The sequence below is a fragment of the Chiloscyllium punctatum genome, chromosome 39, assembly GCF_047496795.1.
Source record: "Chiloscyllium punctatum isolate Juve2018m chromosome 39, sChiPun1.3, whole genome shotgun sequence".
NCBI lineage: Eukaryota > Metazoa > Chordata > Chondrichthyes > Orectolobiformes > Hemiscylliidae > Chiloscyllium > Chiloscyllium punctatum.
Genome location: NC_092777.1, coordinates 41969290 through 41993780, shown reverse-complemented (window position 1 = coordinate 41993780; position 24491 = coordinate 41969290). Strand labels below are relative to the sequence as shown.

General features: G+C 37.5%; 1 protein-coding gene and 1 non-coding gene across 4 annotated transcripts in view; both read left to right on the top strand.

Moving 5' to 3' along the window:
* Positions 1–24491, top strand: part of lrrc45 (leucine rich repeat containing 45) — a 90825-nt gene that overhangs the window by 25326 nt on the left and 41008 nt on the right. For all 3 annotated transcript variants that reach the window (XR_011954829.1, XM_072558535.1, XM_072558537.1), the window contains 6 exons: positions 4167–4225; positions 5144–5221; positions 6980–7115; positions 8691–8768; positions 10712–10823; positions 17276–17346. Coding sequence is in view for 2 of the 3 variants with exons in the window: in XM_072558535.1 (XP_072414636.1) it covers positions 4167–4225; positions 5144–5221; positions 6980–7115; positions 8691–8768; positions 10712–10823; positions 17276–17346 (534 nt within the window). In the remaining variant the exon portion in view is untranslated. The remainder of the gene's footprint in view (positions 1–4166; positions 4226–5143; positions 5222–6979; positions 7116–8690; positions 8769–10711; positions 10824–17275; positions 17347–24491) is intronic.
* On the top strand, positions 3794–3894 carry LOC140464244 (small nucleolar RNA SNORA17). Its single transcript, XR_011954891.1, has one exon. It is a non-coding gene; the product is annotated as a small nucleolar RNA SNORA17 (small nucleolar RNA).

Below are 24491 nucleotides of genomic sequence, written 5' to 3'. Positions count from 1 at the left end.
GATGTTAGCCATTTAAACTCCAAATGGACAAGAATTTGCTTCTGGGAATACGCAAAAGGAATTTTAATATGAGAATAATAATGACTGTAAGTGATATGAATAATCTATTATGTTTAAATGATGAACTCTTTCTGACTTACAAAAGAAAATTCCCTACTGTGAAGGAGAGAGGAATAAACAAAATATATGTCTATCAAATAAATGTTCAAAATTCTAACTGATTTTGATGGATGTGAAGAAACTGTTTATTTCTACTGGCAGATAGATTCATAGAATCTACCAGCATCATGAGTGAGCTACTATTTATGGGCGGCATGGTGGCACAGTGGTTAGTATTGCTGCCTCACAGTGCCAGAGACCAGGGTTCAATTCCTGCCTCAGGCGACTCTTGTTGGAGTTTGCACATTCTCTCAGTGTCTGCGTGGGTTTCCTCCGGGTGCTCCGGTTTTCTCCCACAATCCAAAAATGTGCAGGTTAGGTGAATTGGCCACGCTAAATAGCCCCTAGTGTTAGGTAAGGGGTGAATGTAGATGTAGGAGTATGGGTGGGTTGCGCTTCGGCGGGGCGGTGTGGACTTGTTGGGCCGAAGGGCCTGTTTCCACACGGTAAGTAATCTAATCTAATCTAATGGGGCAATTTAGCATGGCCAATCCATCTAACCTGCACATCTTTGGATTGTGGGAGGAAACCAGAGCACCTGGCAGAAACCCATGCAGACTGCTAACCAAAATATACCAATTTTAAATGATCAGAAAAATCCAAAATGTTTAGTGTTATGATTTAGAATGTATTGCCTGGATGATTGGTGAACCTATATATAATAATTTTTGAAGGGGTATTTAATATCAAATCATAAAGGAGGAATCTGCAGGTTGTGGAGAAAAAGCAGTTTCAAATCACAGGTACAGATACCCCTCTTGTCCATGATTTTGTGTATCATAGGAAAAGCATCTCTTGTGTTTTAATTTGAACCTTCTCCTGATCTGAACATTTTAATTTTAAAATCTGCATCCAGTTAATATGAACAAACCTGAATTGATGTAAATTAAAATCTTCTTTCAAGTTACTTGCATAAGGGGCATTTGGAATTAAAACCCTATTAAAAACTCTATTGTGCAATTTGAAAGAATTGTAAAACTTATTGATTGGACTGTAAATTGTGCTCTGATTGAACTTACATCCTGTGACTCCAATCTGCACAACACCAGTGCATATTTGACTATAATTATCTTATGTCAAGTACATACTAATTATTTGTGGTTGTGTGTGAGTAATGATTATAATTCTAACCAAGTATCAAGTTCCCCTTTTCAAACTCAAACCCTCTGCTATTAGCATATCAGTGTGATTACCTCTGAATCTGACTGGGGTGGCAAGATTTTTTTTTGTTATATATGTACCCTGCATTTTGTTGTATATGTACTATTTAAGTAGTTGGTAGAATGAAGATTGGACAATATTTTTCTTTCTTTTGGGACTGTGGAACAAACTTTTTGTAATGTTTCTGCACTGACTCACCGAAGAGCATCCCGCCCAGAACCTTCCCATCCCCATACCCCGCATTTCCCGTGTCTAATCCACCTAGTTTACACAATCCTGGACATTTGATTTCACTGACTGTTAGTTGATACATAATTACTACCTGTGTCCAATCCTTGACCATGGGGGTTTTCCATTTTGCCTCTGGTTCACCCCTCCCCCTCGCCCCATCTCCCACATATTTTGTCACATAGCACTGGCTTCAACCTTGGTCATTCACAGCTCCTAATCTCCTTCTCTCTCTATGCATTGTCATTATCACCTATTTATTGCTACCTTTGCTTCTGGAGCCATGACTCACCTAGTATAAATACCTCCCTATTTCTTCTCTTTTTTTTAGCTTTGACAAAGAGTCAGTTAGACTCTTTTCTCTCCTTACAGATGCTGCCAGACCTGCTGAGATTTTCCAACATTTTCTCTTTTAGCTTTTGAGCATATCTGGTTCACACCTTAAACAAACTGTGTTTTTTGGATGTTAATTTGTGCAATATTCAGTTTCTAGGATCTGGATTTTCAAATATCAGGGTCAACTTACTATACATGATCAATTATTGAGAAATTGAATTGATCATGAAAAATGAGCTCTGGGTTTCCTGATGGGATCATTAAGAGTACATCTGGCACTGAATAATAACTGTTCAAGGAAAAGAAATGGGTTTGTTTGTAGAATTTTTGGATAGTTTAGAAACTACAATTTAATTTATTAATTGTACTCTGCAAGAACTGGAAATTGCTGTCTTTGGATAATTTTAATTCTTGTTTCCATTTAAAATCAGGAACAGCCTTTGATATGACCTATAAATGAAATTAATTAATGGATTGCATGGTTTGAATTTATTGGTGGCTCAATTTCATTAAGTTGCACTTTACAATTTTATTTTGCAAGTGCTGATAATGTGCAAATTATGTAATGGCAATAGAAATCCCCACAAAATAGAATGATTAGCCTTATTCATCATATCTTGGCTCAACATCCAGAACGACAGTCTCTGCTTGTTAAAGTGAATGTTTCTTGTACACATCCAGTATCTGCTCAACAGCCATACGGATAAGTCTGTTCAAATTCTTTAGAAAGATTGAGAATAGTTTCTTAACCTCAAGTTTAAGTATTCGTTTCTCTAAATTGGACCCTTGTTTCTCTGTTGTATCAAGATGGTTTATTTTGAAATTATATTCTGTGCTACTTTCTCTACATTGTTTACTAACTGTTTTATCTTGCTATTTTCTGTCCTAACAATTTAATTATTTTCTCAGTTTCTTCAATCTTACATATTTGCTCCTCTGATTTTCAAACTCATGGCATATCTTTCAGCTGCTGAATGTATATTAACATTGTTTCATATTTCCATGACTAGTGTCTGGCAAAGTTTTCAAGATGCAGTTTGTTTATGTTTCATGTTCGTACTTTACTGTTCTGGCTATATAGTTGAGCACAGTCTACATGAGCCTGCCTCTGCCCACCCACCAAAAATCTCATCCAGCTATCCAACCCTCCAATACGTCTATGGATCTCTAATTCTGGCCTTTTTCCAATCACTGATTTTAATTACACCACAGCTCGCAACTGTGCCATCAGCTGGCTATGTCACAACCAATGGAATTTTCTGTCTTGACTTCTGATCTTGAAAGACACCCCTTTAAACTTTGCTAAAGATGCAAATTTTTCTAACCTAATATCTTATGTGGCTTGATGTTCAATATTGTTTGACAACACAGTGAACAAAGGCTGTATGAATACAAGTTATTGATGATTGAAAATCTTGTCTTCCACAACCTATGAGATTTGTCTGTAGTTATTTGAACCATTTTCATAGAATACTTGTCACCTATTTATTCATGGAGATACAATTACACTCTTAAATACAGCATTAATATGCAACAAAGTATAATTTTTCTATCTTTTGTCATTTTGAATGTGCCTTCTCAGATTCTGCAACCATTTCTTGCCACCATCTTTGCTACATTTTGGAACTGGAGCACTTTACTTTGAGCTTCTGAATTCAAAATCTATCCCTTCACTTCCCCTTTCAATTGTTGCTCCTATTACAGCATAAACTGCTCTCAAGTGTCTGTACTTTTACAAAGGTCATCCGTCTTTCCACTGTGAATGTCTTCACTTTCAGACCTTTCCTTTGGAACGTTGTTAAATGGTTTCTGAAAGTAAAGGCCTGTTGTTTCGTAGGGCTTCTGTAGTTCCTCATGTAAAGATTTAGACTTTTTGTATGTGCCTCTATTCCATATTTGCAGGCTGCTTTTTTTCTCTTCCCACGTAGCTAGTGGAAAGCAAGAAAAAAGCCCATGCCTTATTTTAGAGTTTAACCTTTTGAGCTCTGATAATATTTATGGACTAATATCAATATTTGATGGAAATACAAGCTCACATTATTTCATATTCTATTGTTTTCAAATTTATTTTTGAAATTTACTTATAGGCCCTGTATTTTCCATTACTGCATAGGTGAAAATATTTTTAAAGCTGCAATCAATATTTATTCATTGAAGTATTGATATTTGTAAACTTCAAGATTTTATAACATTTCAGGTTTTCATGAACTTGTGCATTTTCAGAGTAACTACTTCTTTAGCATTGTAATTGCTGTTCAATTCTATCTCTAATTAATTTGTAGTTCCTGAATATGATGGGCGTAATTGATCAACAAAAGGAGGAATTGACACGAAGCTGCAGGTCAGTGAACTCTTTTCTATGTGTGATGTTATTTCATAGGATTTACTCAAATTAGGTTTTAACTTCACTCTCCTATTCTTGTATAGATCTTAGTCAGCATTCTGTGTACAAGAGGGAAAAATGAAAAACTGAAAACAAAATGGCTTTGTACTTTCTTAAATGGTCAAAAATATCTGATTTTTGAAGGAACTTGGTTGGGGTGGTGGGGGTAGGGAGATGGGGCAGGTTGCAGTTCTTTTTCAGCTGACTGCTAATCTGTATTCAGAACAATAGTAAAGGTAAAATCAACATAGTATTACTGGACCATCGAGCTGCACACTCATTGGAGACAAACAACTGTTGGTTTTTTAATCCTGAGGATCTCAACTCCTCAGGACAGGGGAGAGTTTAAGAAGGAGAGTCATTCATGGAATAGTTACAGCACTGGCCATTCAGTGCCAGATCTTTCCGTCCTCTGATCATATTGTTCCACTCCCCTATCCTTTCCATAACCCTGCAATTTTTTTTCTCTTCAGGTGCTTATCATACTCTCTTTTGAAGTTGGATCTGTTTCAGTCATAGTCTCAGGCAGTGCCTTGCAGATCTTAACCACTCACTGTGTGTTTTTAAATAAAACATTTTCATCATCTAATAAAGGTAGACTAACTTAATGCATTGCCAATACCCACATATGATAATTAAAGAAAAGTTTATTTTATTGTTTGTTAGAGGAAATTGACTTACAGTGCAGGAGTAAGATAGTCTTGCCTTTTAAACTAAGTCAATAACAGCCATTCTGTGTCCAATTTTAGTAAAATTTTAATTCCCGTCTTTCAACAAATTTATAATAATTTGGCCACCTCTAAGGAGAAATTGCTATCTGCTGCTGATATTTGGTTGATGATTTTTAATGTAATTTTAATAACCTTTTCACTTTAGGACTGCTGCAATGCAAGTTGGACAGCTACAGGAAGCACTAGCTGAGAAGAGTTCTATCATCAATTCTTTGCGAGCAAAGTAAGATTTCTTTTGTCGATAAGTGCTCTAATGTTTAAATATACTGTAGTCCACTTGCAGACATGTTTTCCAAATTTGCTTGAAGCATGCAACATAAGTTTGTGTCAATCCAGTTGATATTGGACAGAAGCAATTGCAGTTATCTTATATTCATTGTTCATATGCTGTTCACTTCTACACTGGAAAGACTAAGTATAGATTAGGTGACTGCAGAATATCTCTATTTTGACTCAGTGTGACCTTGGAAAGACTGCAGCTTTTCAGTTAGATTTTATGTTCCTTTTGCAGTCTATTTTGACAACAGGCCATTTTGTATTGAATCACTGCAATGGTTCTACTGTTTAAGATTAATGTTTAACATGCTTTGTATAACATGAAGTACAAAACTTCTACTATTCCTGATTTATAGAATTGTAGTGTCATAATCACACAGTATGGAAACAGATCTTTCCTGTTCATGTACCTGTCCAAATGTCTCTTAAATGTTGTAATTATAACTGCCTCTGCCACTTACCCTGACAATTCATTCAATAAACAGACCATCCTCTGTGTGAAAAAAGTTGCCCCTCCGTTCTTTTTAAATCTTTACCCTCTCATCTTAAACTTATGCCCCCTAGTTTTGACTCTTCTACTCTTGGAAAATGACATTGACTAATCACCCTGTGTTTACCCTTCATGATTTTATAAACCTCTTTAAGGTCACCCCTATTCCTCTGCCGCTCCAGGGATAAAAAGCCCAAGCCTATCCAGTCTCTCCTTATATCTCAAACCCTCCAGTCCCAGCGACATTAATGATTATTTGTACCCCTTCTGGTTAACAACATCCTTCCTCTCATAGGTTGTTTGTCTTCTGGAGTGATTCATGCTGAGAAATTAAAAATAACTCTCTAGTTATTTGTCAGAAATTTGGTTAGACTAATTATTTTCTCCAGTAAATGAACCAGGATGTATAATTTTGCCAGTGTGATTTCATGGCTTTGTAAGCCATCTACTTGAATGCAAAATTTTGCTTTTTCTCTCCAAATATAACTAGCTTGTGCCTTTGCTTCTGTAGTGGATTGGACTTTTGAGAAAATCTTTGGAATGAGTAAAGTCCATTCTGACCATCAAATGTCATTCCTTACACTTATTATTTTTATCACTGCAAAATTTATTTTGCATTACTTAATTGTTATGCTTCAGTCTCACTTATTATTTGAGCATAAAGGACTTTTTTCACTAATTTCTATTTGTGTCTTCTATTCAAAAGCTACACTGTGTATATGAAGTTGTAATCCTGGAGTATTTTATATGATTTTACACTTGAAAGCCCCTTTTCTTCGTCTATCCCATTTACTTCAGCTTTACAATTGTTAAAATGTTTAAATCTTTCTTCACAGTTTATTCTTTTGAGCGTGTAATCAATTTTGTTGCTGTATTCTGTACTCATTTTTTTCATATACATATGACAAAGCATAGCACCCTAAATGTGTTCTTCCTACATATCCTAGGATTCTTCTGGAAAGTTTGGTTTGCTCTAAAATAAGTGCAGTGAAATTGAGATGTTGTTACTGTAGCTAGAAGACTTTCTATTGTTAATTGGATTCCATTCATTGTACACATTTCTATTACAGTTTTAAAGTGTGTAATGTTTAAGTGTAACAGTGCAAATTTCTTTAATTTGCTTTGTATCTCTAGTTGCTTAACCAGTATAAATCAATTTGTCGCGTTCTGTTTTATTACTGTCTTGACTGGATTTTCCATTTTATTCTGTTTTAGAGTGCAAATGACAGATGCTGCTTTAACGTTATCCGAACAAAAGTCAAATAACCTGAAAGAGCTTCTAGAGAAGACAAAATTGGAAAAAATTGCATTAAAAGAGAGACATTCAAAGGAGCTTAAGAGTGAGCAAGAGGTAATAATGGTGCCTATAGAAAACATTCAAAGAGAAATTGTAAGGTTGGAGCCGTTGGGGATGTGGTTATCTTCAGGTAATTGGCCAGCAGGTGATATGCATGGAATAAGATGAGCAGTTGGCTTCATTGGCAGGAGTCTTGTGATGCAATGATAGTCTCCCTACCTCTGAGCCAGGAGCCCTGGGCTCAGGTCCCACCTGCTCTACAGGCATGTAATAACATCTCTGAATTGATTTATTAGAAAAAAAAAATTGAAATTAGTTTAATTGTCCTGTAAAACTTTAAACAATACGATATAATTTTTTGTATGAAATAACTTGCAGGTTTTGAAGTGTGAATATTCAAATGGATCAATTGGCCACTTCAGCCATTATTATCTACTAATTCTTAAAATGGATGAGTTCCAATTCCACATTTGTCTTTCAGTGAAATGTTTAATGCAGCATTCCACCTTTGTACTTAAACACTGACTCAGAGTTTTGCTCTGCAGTGGTAGTGTCCCTACCTCTGGGCTAGAAGGTGTAGATTTAATGCCCTCTTTGGGATGTAATGGCAACAGAGGTGTGCCCGAATGCATTGAAATAGTTGGAAAAAAACGTAATTGGAAAGGAAACATTCTAAGGGAAATAGCGAAAGAACAGACAAGTTGAATTAATTGGATAGCACTTTCATAGGATCAAACTGGCATGATAGCCTGAATTGCCTCCTCCTGTGCTCTGCTTCTAACACAAAATATGCCTGATCACAGTGACCTGAAACTTTAATGTTTGAGAGCATAGTTTTATTATTCTAAAACTTTAGACTGAATGCAGTGGAAGAATTGTCATATTGGCACATGGTATGTGTATCAATTAAATGCTTGCATTTCAAATCAGATTATGGACACTGCATCGCTTACTATAACTTTTCTACCTGAACAGTACGTTAGATTCACTTTGTGCTTTTAATTGAACATTTTTATGCATTGGATCACTATTAATTGGCACAACTGTAAATTCAAATCATTTGAAGGGAGCAAATTTGAAGGTTTCTAGCGGGCAGAAACATCCCAAAGATTGTGATGCAGGCAGTGGTTCCTGCAGCTGCTGCTACAGATGACATTTTCAAGTGCTATAACGTGCGTTTCATTAACACAAATTCACTGTCATGCGATTGATAAATTGGGGACGCTGTTTCTAAAGTGCAGACTTTTAAAATGTGTATTGGTAATAATGCAATTCCAGTCCCATTAGTTTAAATGGTGCTGCTATTGCGCGATTTTTGTATAGCACGAGATTGCACAAGAACGGAACAATCGTGTTATAGCAGAACCGACTGCACTGAAAATATACAGCTGGAACACCTGTCTGTTTCATGCTACAGAGTACATTAAATTTACTGAACAAGTCCGAGGCATTTTTGATGTACACGGTGTGTATTGAGTGTGTACTGAACATTAAAAAGCCTAATCTGTGTTTTTTAAAGGAACCACTACTAATCTCTCAAAAAATGTATCAGAAAGTGGCATAATTAATTCTTGGCCTTTCATCCTAACCAAAAACTTATACTATAAAGATATTTGTTTTTCCCATCAGGAAGCATGTAGTCGAGAGGTAAAGTTGACTAGGGAGTTAAATGCAGCAAATGGAAAAAACATGGAACTCACAAACAAGGTAGATATCATTTCTCCATCAAATTATCTACAGGTATTAGAAATTAAGTTTGCATATTGGTTGTGTTATGAAATAGATCTGTTTGGCTAGGATGTTCTTGTAGGCAAATCAAAATACTGTTTTCGTAATTGAGACATATTAGCAATTGTTACTGTGCAAAACTTGTGGAATATATAAAACCATAAACACTTTTCTCACCACAACCACCACAAGCGGTAAATGCTGGCAATGGCCATGTTGTCATCAACAAATAAATTTTTAAAGTACCTCCACCTGAAATATTTGGTTGCATTAAATTATATTGGATCTAGAATTTTTGAAGCTTGCACTTTATTACATAAATTACATGTATGTTCACTCTGATAAAACCTTTTCCTGGCCCTCAAACTGGTACTGCAATGTTCAAAAGGGAATCATGATTTGGACAACCACCTGATGCAGGTGGAGTGTTCCAAAAGTTAGTGCTTCCCAACTAAACCTGTTGGACTATAACCTGGTGTAGTTGATTTTTAACTGCAAAAGGGAAAGTGTGGATTTTGGAAAGTGTCCCAGAGTATCTAAGGAATCAAATACATTTTGAGTTAGTTATTGATACTGCAAGCTGTAGTTACTTTTTCCAATTTAGATTCAGGTGGGTGATGGAATAGGTGATGAAACAACATGGGATCAGAACTGGAAAAATGTGATTTGGGATTGTTTGTTTGCTTGTGAGTACACCAAAATATTAATTTGGAACAAATGGCCAGTGTGGAAGTAATTATATGTTTTGTATCTCTATTTGTTTTCTATTAGGTTTTCAAGTTATAGAGTCACAGAAGTCCCCAACACAGAAAAAGACCCTTATGTTCTCTGATTCTGTGCTAGTCAAAAACAAGCACCTAACGATTTTCCAGCCCTTATTCCATAGCCTTGTATGCCTTGGCATTGCATGTTCGTGTCTAAGTTTTAAAATGACATGAGGGTTTTTGCCACTACCACAATTACAGACAGAGAATTCCAAATTCCCACCTTCAGGATGAAATAAAATTTCCTTTCAACCCCTCTAAACATCTTACCTTAAATTTATGCCCCGGTCATTGATCTCTCCACCATACAACAAAGTTCCTTCTCGTCTACCCTATCTATGCCCCTCATAATTTTATAATTCTCAATCATGATCTGCCCCCTCCAGTCTCCTCTGTTTTAAAAACAACTCCAGGTGTTTTAAATTACTTGGTAAATGTCTGTATATGGTTGATAGGGAAAGACAACAATATGTGTTATCTGAATTTTGTGTCTTTGGTATGTATCCATGAGTTGCTGGACATTTTTGCTTTCTGTCTTGATTTCGTGCTTTTTTAATTGAATTTAATCGAACAAGCTAATTTTGAAACTTTTGGGACATGCTAATTATCCCCATAAATTACATTTCTGTAATCCACAGGATCTCTTTCACTTTTTTCCTTCATTATCACCCTGTAATCTGAAATGCCATAAACAAAAAGTCAATGCTTTACCTTAACTTCATTGATTTGGAACTTCTTTTAATCTTTTGAGATTGGCATTTCCTAAATAATGTTTGTTGTGACTTCCAAAAGCAATTGCATTGTATACAAAGATCTTTGATGAAGAAAAATACACCAATTGTCTGTATGTAAAACTAAATTATTATTTTGCTTCAGTCATCTAATTTATACTTATCAAAACTAATTCTTCTAAACAAGATATGGAGATGCTGGTGTTGGACTGGGGTAGACAAAGTTTAAAAAATCACAACACCAGGTTATGGTCCAACATGTTTATTTGGAAGTACTAGCTAGTGCTTCCAAATAAATCTGTTGGACTATAACCTTCTTCTACACAATGTAGCAGAGCAATGATAGTGCGTAGTCTTCACCTACAATGTCATTCCACCAATTCCCTGAATTTAGAGTAGATGCTTATTTTGTATCTTTGTCAAACAGATCGATGAACTAGACCGAAGATGTAAAGTCCAGCATGATCAGATTTGCCACCTGAAACAAGAATTGGCCAATGTGACTGCTGAGATGAAGCAAAGAATAGTCCAGACTGAGGGTAATCTAACTTGAATTTTGTGAGATTAAATAATTGGAGAAGTTCTGAGTGTCATTATAAAAGAGATTATGGTTACCCATGATTGTATACAATTTATATTGTGTTTTCAAGTTTGTAAAGCAAATGTATAAGAAAACTTCTTCATGGTACAAGATAAAAATAGGCACATATTGAAAATTCCTTTGGGGCCTATCAATAATTCAGTGAATCCAGTGAAGCACAGATCTATCTCAGCACCTAGCTTAAAGCTTCCAGCAATATGTGTTATCTGAATAAGCAATGTTTTTCTCTTTCTTTTTATTTGTAAAAGGAAACTTTCATAACTGAATTTAAAATAATACAGACAGCTATTTGTTCTCTAACCTTAACAATTACTGATCTGATTTAATTCAATATTTTCTGTGATCTAAATTTGCTTTAAACTTAATACGAAACATTCAAAGACCTTCTCTGATGTTAGTAACAGTCACATCCTGTCAGTGTGAGAAATGCAAGTTCCTTTCAGGTTCATTATTTTCTAATCAACCTGTTCATAAGTATTATTATACACAACTGGATCAGATGGGACTTGAACACAGGCCTCCTGGTTCAGAGGGAGGGACCCTACTACTACATCACAAGAGGGTCAACCACTTCAGCGTTAGAGAACAAGTGATGCTGATATTTTATTGTGGTAGAGTGGCAGTGTCGCTATCTCTAAGCCATGTGGTCTGTGTTCAAGTCCCTCTTTTTCCAGAGGTATATAATAATAACTGTGAGCAGTTTGATGAGAAATATCTCCTCATGCAGTGGTAGTGACTCTCTCAGAGCCAGGAGGGAATGGCTCAATCAAAATGGAACTGGAAGGGGAAATAATTCCAATTCACTTGTTCATTTTCTGACTGACCTGTTCAGAGTTTTTATTATACATCTCTGGAGCGGTGGGACTTGAATTCTATCCCATTAGTTATGTTGCATGGCTGATTGGGTGGCAGTTTAACTTTTAACGGAAATTCTTCCTAACTGCCTTCCTCTTTTGTGACTGTGCTCTTGTCCGGGTATCCTTCAGGACCATATGTTGTTCACCAATAGCCTTTATGCTTTTAGTGAGAGGTGAACACTGTGGGGTTGGTTGGCATTATTTCCACCTTCCAGTTCCATTCTGCCCTCTCTCTTTCTCTTTCTCTGTCCCTTTTCTTGTTGCAGTGCCCAGGTGGGCAGTGTTTATAACTTTTGTTTAATTCATCAAACAGGTAATTTGAAGGTGTGTGACAAAAAAAGAACTTGATCTTAATGAAGTTCTTGTGATGCAATGGCTATGCCCCTAGCTCTGAGCCAGAAATCCCACCTATACCAGAGGTGTGTCAATATATATCTAAACGGGTTTATTAAAATAACCAGAACTGGATTCTTTGAAAGAGTGAGTGATGTAGTGGTGGATTATTTACGTTTAAAAAAAAACTGGGCATTGCCTTTGGTTGGAAAGGGGAAAAAGAGGGAGGTGAAAACTGGTGTTTGTGTTAAACTATAGGTGTACAATAAAACCCTTGTAAATCTCTGGAAGTCTTTTGCTGCCTGATTCGACATATGAATATCAGTCTGTTCAGCATCTGCGCATGAAATAATTGCTATTTTTGGGATGCACTTTAATATCTTGCATTTAATGATCTTTTTTTAAATTTGTCCCCATTTTAAAATCTAATTTGTGGAAGAATGAATACCAGCAGTATGCAATGCTCAATTTTTATTCTAAATTGAGTCTAAATGTGTCAATTCTGTAGGAATTTTGATCCAAATCATTTCCCAAACTGTTGCCCAACAACTCATCAGATATATATACATACTCTCCTCCTGCGTGTTTTTCACAAGAAAGATGTGACCCAGAAGTCCAGCGAAATGACTGACATCAAGTAGCTTGTAAATAATAGGTCAATGAATAAAACCATCTCAGCTTTGATAGATTGGTATACTTTCAGAATTTAAACTGAGAGTCATTACATAAAATCATTTTTCAATGTAGATAAGACTGTCCATGTTCACAAGTAAGGCAAGCATATTATGGACACAATTCAATCCTTCTACCTTGCTCCAAGAGTCTGTGAATTATTGGAAAATATTATTCAATGTGCGAAACAAAAATATGTATAAATGATGCACTGTATTTCAGACAACTATATTTTCTTCATTCACATTCTGCAGTAATTTTATATGTTCTGATTTTTAAAAAATTATATGGTGTAGCCATAAAATAACAATGAAAGAAAATCTAATTTTCGTACCTGAGTAGTCCAGTAACAAGAAGAGCAGATTAGATTAAAACTGAAAGAATATGATATAAATGACGACAACAGTTATTCAAGTTTACTAAGTTCTACTTGTCCAATTGCTGAACAACCTAACAACGGATATATAGCAGTCTTAATGATTGTATTGTATTGGATTTCCTGGATTAAAAATGCAGGAAACAATGGTGTAAAGCTATTTGGATCAGCATATCGGGAGATGATTTTAAAATTCCTTTCCCATTCTCTTACATTTATTATGCCATGTATTACTTCCTAACAGTCATTTGACTGATAACTATCATTTTAGTAGATTCTTAGTCTGGGATTGTTTCAGTTTATGAGTAGTTACTGATTAACATGCTGTTCTTCTAGGGTAAGAAGCCTTTACCATTAGTCTCCGCCAAGTCTCCCATTCAAAGATATGGCATGATGAGATACAGAGCATTCTTTACTTTGAAATTACCAAATAGCAAATAGTGGCTTTTGAACTGTTACAGAACTGTTGAGACTCTGCAATATTTATTTAATATAACACTCTTTTAAAACCAACAGTGAACAAATATGGGCAGTCTAATTTGAATTCAGACTTGGCTCCTAATGATGAAGCAACTGTGTCTCAAAGTAATAATTTTAAATGAACCCAGCTGGATTGTTAATGAACACTGTGCCACAGGTTATACATAGCACAGTGAAGTGTAGTTTTACTTCATTAAAAATGGTCATAATTTTAGTTGATGAAAAGGAATACAAATTTATGTTAAAGGTTATTGCAAGTAAAACAGTAGATTGACTTTCTTTCCTTCATTAAATATGATGCTTCAGAATTGATTAACAGTGTTGAGTATGTTTGGAAAAAAACTTATAGTTAAGTAGCTGCCTGAAGCACCAGGAGAAAACCTCAGTTAAACAATGTGGAAGGTACCTCTGAATTAATGAGCTTGACAAGATTGAAGTGAACTGCATAACAGTTTTCACAGTAATGAGGATGGTCCCTTTCAAAACTCCCCAAAACACTTTCCCTAGAAGAAAAGTTAATCAGTAACTACTCAAACCAGATGAAGCAGTGAATAAAAATAATTTTAAGTAGAACTGAATTGCCTAAATGTAAAGGATTGGAGTGCCAAGACATGTGAATTATTTGTGATCCAGTGGGCTTTAGTGTAACACTCTAATCAATGTGTATCTCCACAAATTCACTTGCAGGATTGAGGGTCTGGTAAGAAGCATCCAAATAAATGCCACTGGCCAATTCCAAGATTTACAATTATACTGATTCCAGATTAGGAATTGGATAGGTCAGGGATTGGTAGTTTGGAGATGAGAGTCTCATGCTAATATGAAGATGTGAGAAATGAGTAAAGTGTGTACATCAGAATTCAGTTCAGACTATGGATGTAACAAGTCAAAAAGTGTGGTACTGGAAAAGCACAGCAGGTCAGACAGCATTCAAGGATCAGGAGAATCAATGTTTTGAGCATATGCCCTTCATCAGGAATGTATGCTGGAAATTTCGATTTGCTGCCTCAGATGCTGCCTGGCCTGCTGTGCTTTTCCAGCAACACACTTTTTGACTTTGATCTCCAGCATCTGCTGTCCTCACTTTCCCCTATGGATGTAACAATATCAAGTTGTGAGTCAGATGGGAGTCAGAATGAGTTCTAAGAGTCTGGGGAGCATTAGGTCAATGAGTTGAAACCAAACCTGTTTCTAAGATGGTGGCTATTTGGGGATGATTCCTATCCAACTCTCAGGTTCTTAGGTATTACAAATTTGGTCGTTTTGGAATTATTGCCATTTGGAAAGGTTATTGGTAAATGAAAAGTACAAGAGAAAAGAAAGTAGGATAAAAAAACAAGGTAGACAAATTATTGCAGTATAATTTTATTAGAATTAGCTGTATTATCACATGCACTGCACGAGTACAGTGAAAAGTCTACCGGTCACCACTTATGGCACCATTTTAGGTAAAAAGTTACCTAGGTACAGATCCTTAAGTACAAATTCTTAGGAAAAAAATTTAGAAAAATAAAGAAAAAAGAAGTACAGCATTACAGACCTTCATGCCATCTTGGGTATAAAAGTACAAAATCATAGGAATAAATTAGAAAAATAAAGAAAGTTCAGAATAACAGTCCTTCCAACTAGACTCCACTAGCACTTAGCCTCCAGACCATGCCAGGCTTCATCTCAAGCCTGGAAGATTTTGCTGAGGCTGGGAGTCCGCTCTGCTGTCATCTCAAGGCTGGGAGTCCATGATGACTTGGCTTGAGGCTCAAGGATGGGAAGTAAGAATAAAGGAGAAAAAAAATACAAAAAGAAAATAAACTAAACAGATGGAGCAGAAGAGCTCAGCAGAGAAGCCTTACTCCACCACCATCTTAGAATGTGCCATTTAGCCACAGTAAAAGACTAGACTAAATATGCTGATGATTACAGGAGAATTTGAATCCTCTGGATTCAAAAACTCTCTTGCACAAATTCTAAGTTCGCAGAAATCTTCTTTGAAATTTGAAAATATTATAGAGTTGGGAGTTCAGAGGTGAAACAAATGGCTGCTCAGTGACTTTATCTCTGAAACCAAGAGTATACTGTTCTCTTTCTTTGAATGAATGATTCAAAATGTTGTCAATGCTGAAAATGCAAAAGTACTTGAATTTTTTTAAGGAGAAATAATGATAAGATATTGAAGCCTTTGACAAAACCAATAAGGAATGATTATTAAGAACGTTTTCATCTGGATACATTGTTGAAGAATTTACAGGAATCATTATTGTCCTAACGCTTGCTATCATTGTTCAGACCATTGAGTATTGAAGTTGCGATGTCAGATTGAGGTTGTACAGAATGTTGGTGAGGCTACTTTTGGAGTACAGTGTATAGTTATGGTCGCCAGTCTCTAGGAGGGATACAAAATAAATGGGAGAGGTTTCAGAAAAGATTGACCCGGATGTTGCTAGAAATGGAGTTGATGGTTGGGTCCGCATGTGGAGTGAACTGCCAGAGCAAGTGGTCAATGCAGGTACAGTTCGAACATTTAAAAGACACTTGGATAGGTACATAAATATAATTAGTTCTAGTACAACATGATAGTTCAGTTTTCGTGCAACCTTGTGTTATAAGAAAGTTGCGTAAAATTAGCAGCACTATTTAAACAAATGGGCTGGAATTGTGTTATGAACAAAACATACTTTAAATGTTTATGCTTTTGAAATAGTATCCCCAATTCATCAATCGTGTTATAGCAAATTTGCATTAATGAAACGCACGTTAAAGCAGAACAACCTGTAGAAAAGGTTTAGAAAGATATGAGCCAAATGCAGGCAAGTGGGACTAGTTTAGGTTCGGAACCTGGATGGCATGGACTAGTTGGACTGAAAGGTCTATTTCTATGCTGGATGATTCTGTGACTATTAGCTGACTAGTTAATATATTCTAACTTCGGAGTGCATTCAGTAAAGAGCAATTTATCAGTATTAATATACACAAGCAGGGGGCTGCGAGATCACAGCAAGCTAGGCAACATCACGAGGTCATTTCAGAAGTAACCCTTCTTCACGACTCCTATTAGTATGTCATGTAGGTTTTGTATAATGCACCTCAAAGTGCATTTTGAATGGAAGAATAATCACTATAATCTGCCATGTAGCCAGATGCTTTTAGTGCTTTTCTAGCTAATTCCCAGTGATTTTTCTCAATTTACAATTTTATGTTGTGACTACCTGTTCAAACATGTTCATTAAAATCTTTAAATTTTCACATTCTTAAAATTTAACAGATTCAGTACAGTATTTATCAATAATGCAGTTGGTCAATAGCTGTTCTGGCAATTCGCTTGTGGGTGCAATTGTTTGTTCATTTGTAGTTTTATGGTGAGGGTAAATTAAATCTCAACCAGAAATGGCAATGCAGCAAAGCTGGCTGAAGATGAAGAACGAGTTAAAATATATTAAACATAGTTTAGTGAAAGAATGGCAAATAGGTTTCTTATGAGCAGTTTAACCTCAAATCCATTGAAATCTATGTGAAATCCTTATTGAAGACAAATGACATGAAATGCAATGACTAGCAAAATTAGACATTTTCAATGCACAGACTTAAATTTTGTTAAAATATGCTTTTTGTACAGACTGAAATCTTTATCATGTATTTCAAGTTAATTATTATCTTTTCCTTTCCTTGAACTGTCAGAGCGTCTTGAAGTTGAGAAGAAGAGATTTAAGCAAACACTGGATGATTCAGAAGCATTAAGAAAGAAGGAGGTAACCTGAATTCAGTTTTTCTGTTTAATGGTGCTTAGGAGACCTTGATGAATTGTATTAAATCCCAACATTTCCAGCACGATTTTTCTAATACAGCAGATGCAGCCAACATTTTCTTTCTACTGCCTGATTTAAAAAGTTCAAATACATCAGTTTCTGTATTATACAATGATGTTATACACTGTCAAATACTGCTGCAACATTAGCAGTTAACAAGAAAATTAAATGCTAGATTTGAGAAAGTAGATTATGGGGCTTCTGCTGTGTACAAGATAATATTAGAGGCCGGGAGAAATTTCGAAATACAATGCTGGAAACATTCAGATTTGACTTTGTAATGGCATTTAGCATTTCTATTCCCTCATGGGACATGGGCATTGCTGGCTGGCCAGCATTTGTTGACCATCCCTAACTGCCCTTATGAAGGTGGGGGTGAGCTGCCTTCTTGAATCACTGTAATCCATGTGCTGTAGGTTGACCCACAATACCCTTGGGGAGGTAAGTCCAGCATTTTGACCCAGCGAAATGATGGAACGATGATATATTTCCAAGTCAGGATGGTTAGTGGCTTGGACGGGATCTTGCAGTTCGTAGAGTTCACAGGTATTTGCTTCCCTTGCCCTTCTATAGGGAGGGGTCATGGGTTTGGAAGATGCTGTCTAAGGATCTTGGCTGATCTTTATTGTAAGCTGAAAATGTGTTGCTAGAAAAGCGCAGCAGGTCAGGCAGTATCCAAGGAACAGGAGAATCGACGTTTCGGGCATGAGCCCTTCTTCAGGAAAGGCTGATCATCTTTATTGTAACACTATTAAATGTTGAGTGGTGAGGGTTTTATTGGAGATGATTGTTGCCTGGCATTTGTGTGGTGTGAATATTGCTTCCCACTTGCCAGCTGAAGCCAGGATATTATCCAGGTCTTCTTCCATTTGAACATTGTCTGCTTCAGTATCTGAGGAATCACATATGGTGCTGAACGTTGTGCAATCATTGGCGAATATTCCTACATCTCACCTTATGATGGGAGGGAAGGTTATTAATGAAGCATCTGAAGATGACACTACTCTGAAGAAACCCTATAGACATGACCTGGAGCTGAGATGACCAACCTCCAACAATCACAACCGTCTTCCTCGATGCCAGATGTGAGTCCAACTAATGGAGCATTGCCTCCTGATTCCCATTGATTTCAGTTTTGCTGGGGCTCCTTGATACTACACTCAGTTGAATTCAGCCTTGATGTCAAGGGCTGTGACTCTCACCTCAACGAATTCAGCTCTTTTGTCCATGTTTAAATCAAAAGGTGTGATTAGGTCAGGAGCTGGCAGAACCCAACTGGGCATCACTGAGTAGGTTGTTGCTAAGCAGATGCTGCGTGATAGCACTGTTAATGACACCTTCCGTCACTTTACTGATGATAAAAAGTAGACTGGTGGGGTGTTAATTGGTGTTAATCATCAGTAAAGTGATGGAAGCTGACATTAACAGTGCTATCAAGCAGCATCTGCTTAGGAACAACCTACTCAGTGATGCCCAGTTTGGGTTCTGCCAGACCCCCACAGCTCCTGACCTCATTACAGCTTTGGTTCAATCTGTCCTGCACTTTTGATATACGACATACCTGGGCAATTTTATAAATTGTTGGATCGATGCCAGTGTTGGAACAGCTTTACTATGGGCACAAGTGTTCGTACTATTGCTGGAATGTTGTCAAGGCCTTTGCATTATCCACTGCCTCAAAAGCATTCTGGGTATCACATGGAGTGAACTGAATTGGCTGAAAACTGGCATCTGTGATATTGGGGAACACCTGGAGGAAGCCAAGGTGGATAATCCACTTGGTACATCTGGCTGAAGATTATTGTGACTGCTTCAGACTCATCTTTTGCACTGTTGTGCTGGCTGTTGCAGCAAGGACGTGGATATTTGTGCAGCCTCCTGTGAATTATTTAACTGTCCACCAACTTTCACAATTGGATGTGGCAGGACAGAGAACTTAGATCTGATCTGTTGGTTGTGGGACAGTTTATTTCTTTTTCTTGCTGCTTTTTTGTTTGGTATATAAGTAGCCCTGTTTGGTAGCTTCACCAGGTTGCCACTTTATTGTTAGGTATGCCTGGTGCTGCTCTTGACATGCCCTCCTGGACTCTGCATTGAACCAGTAATGATCCCTTGCCTTGATGGTAATGTTTGAGTGAGGGATGTGCCATATCATTAGGTTATAGATTGTGTTAGAGTATTAGGGTAGCATGGTGATTCAGTGGTCGGTGCTGTGGACTCAAAGCTTCAGGGACTCTAGTTCGATTCCAGTCTTGGTCAATTGTCTTTTTTTTTTAATAGATATTTTTATTAAAAAAAGAAAATTTTAAAAGATTTTTTACAAAATTACAAAAATAATACAAACTAGTGTATTCCACTTTACAATATAATAACAACACCAATATAAATTAAATTAAAAACACAAACTACTAATCTATTCTACAAACAACCAAAACATAAAACAGGATACCATATATTACTAACAGTAAACAACAAAGTAATTAAATAACTAGATACATGCTCAAAATAGATTTATATCAAGTCATAATAAAACCTGTATTTATACGGGATTCTTCCACCCAGGGGCCCCCGAACCAGCCAGAACCATTACCACGGCTAAGCAAAAGCCCTGGACTATATGGCAGAAATATCTGTGTCGATGTAGTTCAAAAAGGGCTGCCACATTTTATAAAATAATTCAGTTTTTTTGGTTCACCATATTCGTAAGGAAGTCAAGGGGGATATATTCCATTACTATCCTGTGCCAGTTTAATAGTCCTGGGGGACCTTCGGATACCCAATTCACTAAAACATTTTTCCTCGCACAAAACGAAAGGATAATAAATAATTCCCTCCCTTATACGTCCCGAGAGGGAAAATTTGGAGAGCCCAAAGGTAGGGACATTGGATCCAATCCAATCTCCGTACCCAAAATCTCTGTCAAGGCATTTGCTACTCTGTCCCAATACCTACAGATCTTATGGCATGTCCACAGACAATGCGTGAAAGAGCCATCTTCAATTTTGCATTTAGGACACAATGGGGATGCTCCTGCCTTGAACTTTGCGAGTTGTTCACGTGCCATATGAGCCCTGTGAAGTATCTTTAATTGAGTAGCCTGAATTCTGTTACAGATAGAGATCTTCCTGGCATTTTTCCAGATATCCTCCCACATTTTTAAAGAGATTTCCAACCATAATTCCAGGTTTTATATATCCATTCCATGTCCTTCGATACCTTATTGCATAATGAGTGATAAAGAGTACTGACTGAGAGCGGCCCCATCAGCCAAAGCACACTCCTTTCCCTATCCAATTTATAAGGATTGACCATCAGTGTGGTCTTCTTTTGTATAAAGTCTCATATTTGAAAATACCAAAAGAGATCCTTGCTAGGCAGTCCAAACTTCTGGCGCAGCTGCTCAAAGGACATCATGACCTCCCTATCGAACAGGTCTCCCAAACAGGAGATACCTCTGGACTCCCAAATTTTCAATGTAGCATCGGTCAGTCCTGGCCAGAATCCCGATGTTCCCACTATGGGGGAGGTTTTTTGCTGTCATCCTGTCGCATTATCCTCCAGGCTTTGATTGTATTTAGTACAATAGGGTTTTTACAATAGTCCGTAATAATTCTCATCTTGTCCATAAATATAATGATGATGGGAAATTTTGCTTGGGAGGCCTCAATATCTAATCTGATTGATTGTGGGTCACAAGAGACCCAGTCAGCTACATAAGATAATAGGGAACTCAATTGGTACCTCCTGAAATCTGGAAAGTCCAGTCTTCCCCTTACTTGTGGAAGCTGCAGCTTTTCTAATTTGAGCAGCATGGTGGCTCAGTGGTTAGCACTGCTGCCTCACAGCACCAGGGTCCCAGGTTCGATTCCAGCCTCAGGCAACTGTCTGTGTGGAATTCTCCCCGTGTTTGCATGGGTTTCCTCCAGGTGCTCCGGTTTCTTCCCACAGTCCAAAGATGTGCAGGTCAGGTGAATTTATTAAAAAAAGAAAAAATTTTCTTTCTTTATAAATTGCCCATAGTGCTAGCTGGGTCAATAGGTCTGGGTGGGTTACTCTTCAGAGGGTCGGTCCGGACTCGTTGGGCCAAAGGGCCTATTTCCACACTATAGGGAATCTAATCTAATCTAAAAAATAAGGCGCCGTCTATGATTCCAAATAAAGAAGCCGAGCCAACCATAAAGCTTATGCAACGCCTGTCTCGGCAACATCAAAGGGAGCATTCTGTTAGGATATAGAAGACGAGGTAGAATATTCATCTTAACTAAAGCTACTCTGCCTAGCCAGGATATTGGGAGATCTTCTCAGGTGACCAAATACTGGAGTAATAAAAATACCTAAGTACAGAAAACCTTCTAGTGAACACCAAAAGGGAAAACAAGATCCGTCCAGAAAATTCGATATACTGGCAAGGCCTCCCAACGGCATGGCCTCCGATTTACAAAATTCATTTTGTAACCTGAAAACATACCAAATAGATTGACCACTTGAATTAAGCGGGGCACAGATGTCAAAGGATCACTTAAGAAAAGGAGGACACCATCCGCATAGAGAGTAATTTTGTGCTTGCCTGATCCAACCGTTAGAGCCGTTATATTAGGGTCAGTTCATATAGCTTCCGCTAGTGGTTCAATCACTAGCGTGAATAATAATGGTGGGAGAGGACATCCCTGGCGACAGCCTCTGCCAACGCTAAAGCTATCTGAACTTAAACTGTTAGTGATGACCGCTGCTTTCGGATTATTATATAATACTGAAACCCATATAGTACAGACCTCTCCAACACCGAACCATTCCAGCGTATAAAAAAGATATGGCCATTCTACCCAATCAAATGCCTTCTCTGCATCTAGGGAGACAACTAAACACAGTATTGCTCCCTGCTGACAGGCTTGTATCATATTTAAGACCCTTCTAATATTATTAATTGACCTGCAACCCTTTATAAACCCTGTCTGGTCCTCTTTTATAATGAATGGTAAAACCCTCTCCAGGCTTAATGCTAACATTTTTGAGAGAATTTTAAAATCCACATTTAACAAGGATATGGGTCTATATGAAGAGCAATCTTCTCGGGCGTTCCCCTTGAGAATGAGCGAAATATTTGCTTCTCTCAATGAAGGCGGGAGGCAGCCCTGACTACTGTATATATTTATGAGTGGCCCGGCCAGTTCCCCTATAAATTCTTTATAAAACTCAGCCTGGAATCCATCTGGCCCAGGCACTTTGCCACTCTGAAGCTGCCTTACCGTGTCCTGTACTTCCTGGGTTGTCAAGGGGGCATTCAAGGTTAGGCCCAGAAGGCCAGATTTTTAAAGAAAGACTCCATCTTCCTAATTCTATCCTCACAGTCCTGCGACTTATACAATTCAAAATACAACTTTCTAAAGGCTTTGTAAAAGTATCGATCTTTTTACAATCACAAGTCAGGGTACCAGCACTCTCTCTAATGGACGTAAAAGCTTGGAGAGCCTTTTTCTTTCTGGCAAGGTATGCTAGATACCTGCCGGGCTTGTCACCATATTCAAATAATCTCTGCTTCGCAAATAGTATTTCCTTCTTTGCTGTTTGGGTAAGTGAAGTATTCAAGGCTGCCCTAAGATCCTGGGTAGCTTAGTTATGGAAGGCCCATCAACATACACAGTTTCAGCTGCTTTCAGGCAAGCCTCGAGCAGATGCTGTTGCTCTCCCTTTTGACTTTTCCGGATCGCAGAATATGAGATGACCAAGCCTCCCACCTCATCAAAGGGTTACTGGCTGTACATGAGTTGATATCCCAGAAGGTTTTAAATTCCTGCGAAAAATACTTTATAAACTTGCTATCCTTCAATAAGAAAGGATCCATACGCCAGTGTCAGGGACCTATCCCATCATCACTAGTCTAATGTATACTGCGGCATGATCAGAAATAGTTATATTACCTATTTTACAAGACAGTATCAAATTCAAAAGGGTTGAGAGGACAAAAAAACATATAATTCTGGTATGGCACTTGTGTGGGTTAGAATAGAAATTAAAGTCTCTACCCTGGGAATGGAGACACCTCCAACATCTTCTAGCCCCAGCTCCTTGTTCAGATCCACCAGTTGCCTAGATCTCCGAGATATGCCCGCATTGCTCCTAGGTATCCTGTCCGTCTCTGGGTCAATAATACAATTAAAATCTTCCCCTATAATTGTAAGGGGGGGACCCCGAAAGCCATCAACTTAGAGAACGCTTCCGTTACACATTTAAAAGGGTGTGCCAGGGGACAATAAAGATTCAAAATCCCGTATTCCTCTCCGTATATTAGGTCTTTGATCAATATATACCGTCCAGACTCATCTTTTATCTGGCTTAACATGTGGAAGGGAAGATTCTTCCGAATAAGAATGGCTACTCCCCTACGTTTTGAGATGAAAGATGAAAAGAACACCTGGCCAAACCCACCATGTCGCACCTTCGAGCGCTCCTTATCAAGTACATGTGTCTCCTGTAAAAGAGCTGAATCAACCTTTTTTTTTTAAGACTTGATATCTTTTTCCTTTTGATTAGCGAATGACTTCCCTTAACATTCCAGGTGCACCACCTAAACAAATGGCTAGCCATGATCGTCCAAGCAGGCCCGAGAGCCCCAGGAGGAAGAACCTCACCCAAAAGACATTGAATAAAGACCAAACAAAATTCACACATAAAAGAACAGTTAAATCAACACAATTAAGAACTCCTCCTAAGCAAAAATAACACAAAACATATTTGAAAGGCAACTTTCCACCTTGCTTCCAGGGTCACTACTATCTTCCAATAACCCCCTGATATCCTCTCCCAGCTAGGGCCCTGCTCTCAGCCCAGGCATTTCAAAATGGAGTAAATAAATTCCAGTATCTTATCAAACAAGAGTTAAAAGTGGATGACCCCACCCCACTATCACCTAGATACGCTTAGTAAAACAACACAAGAAAAAATATATAAAATTACGAAATTACAATCCCAGAAAATATTAGGCAACTAAATAAGAAAAAAATAAAGAAAACACCACTCAACAACACTCCCCAAAAATCAAATAAGCCGCACGAGCTATGGATAGGAGATCAAAGAAAGAATAAAGAACA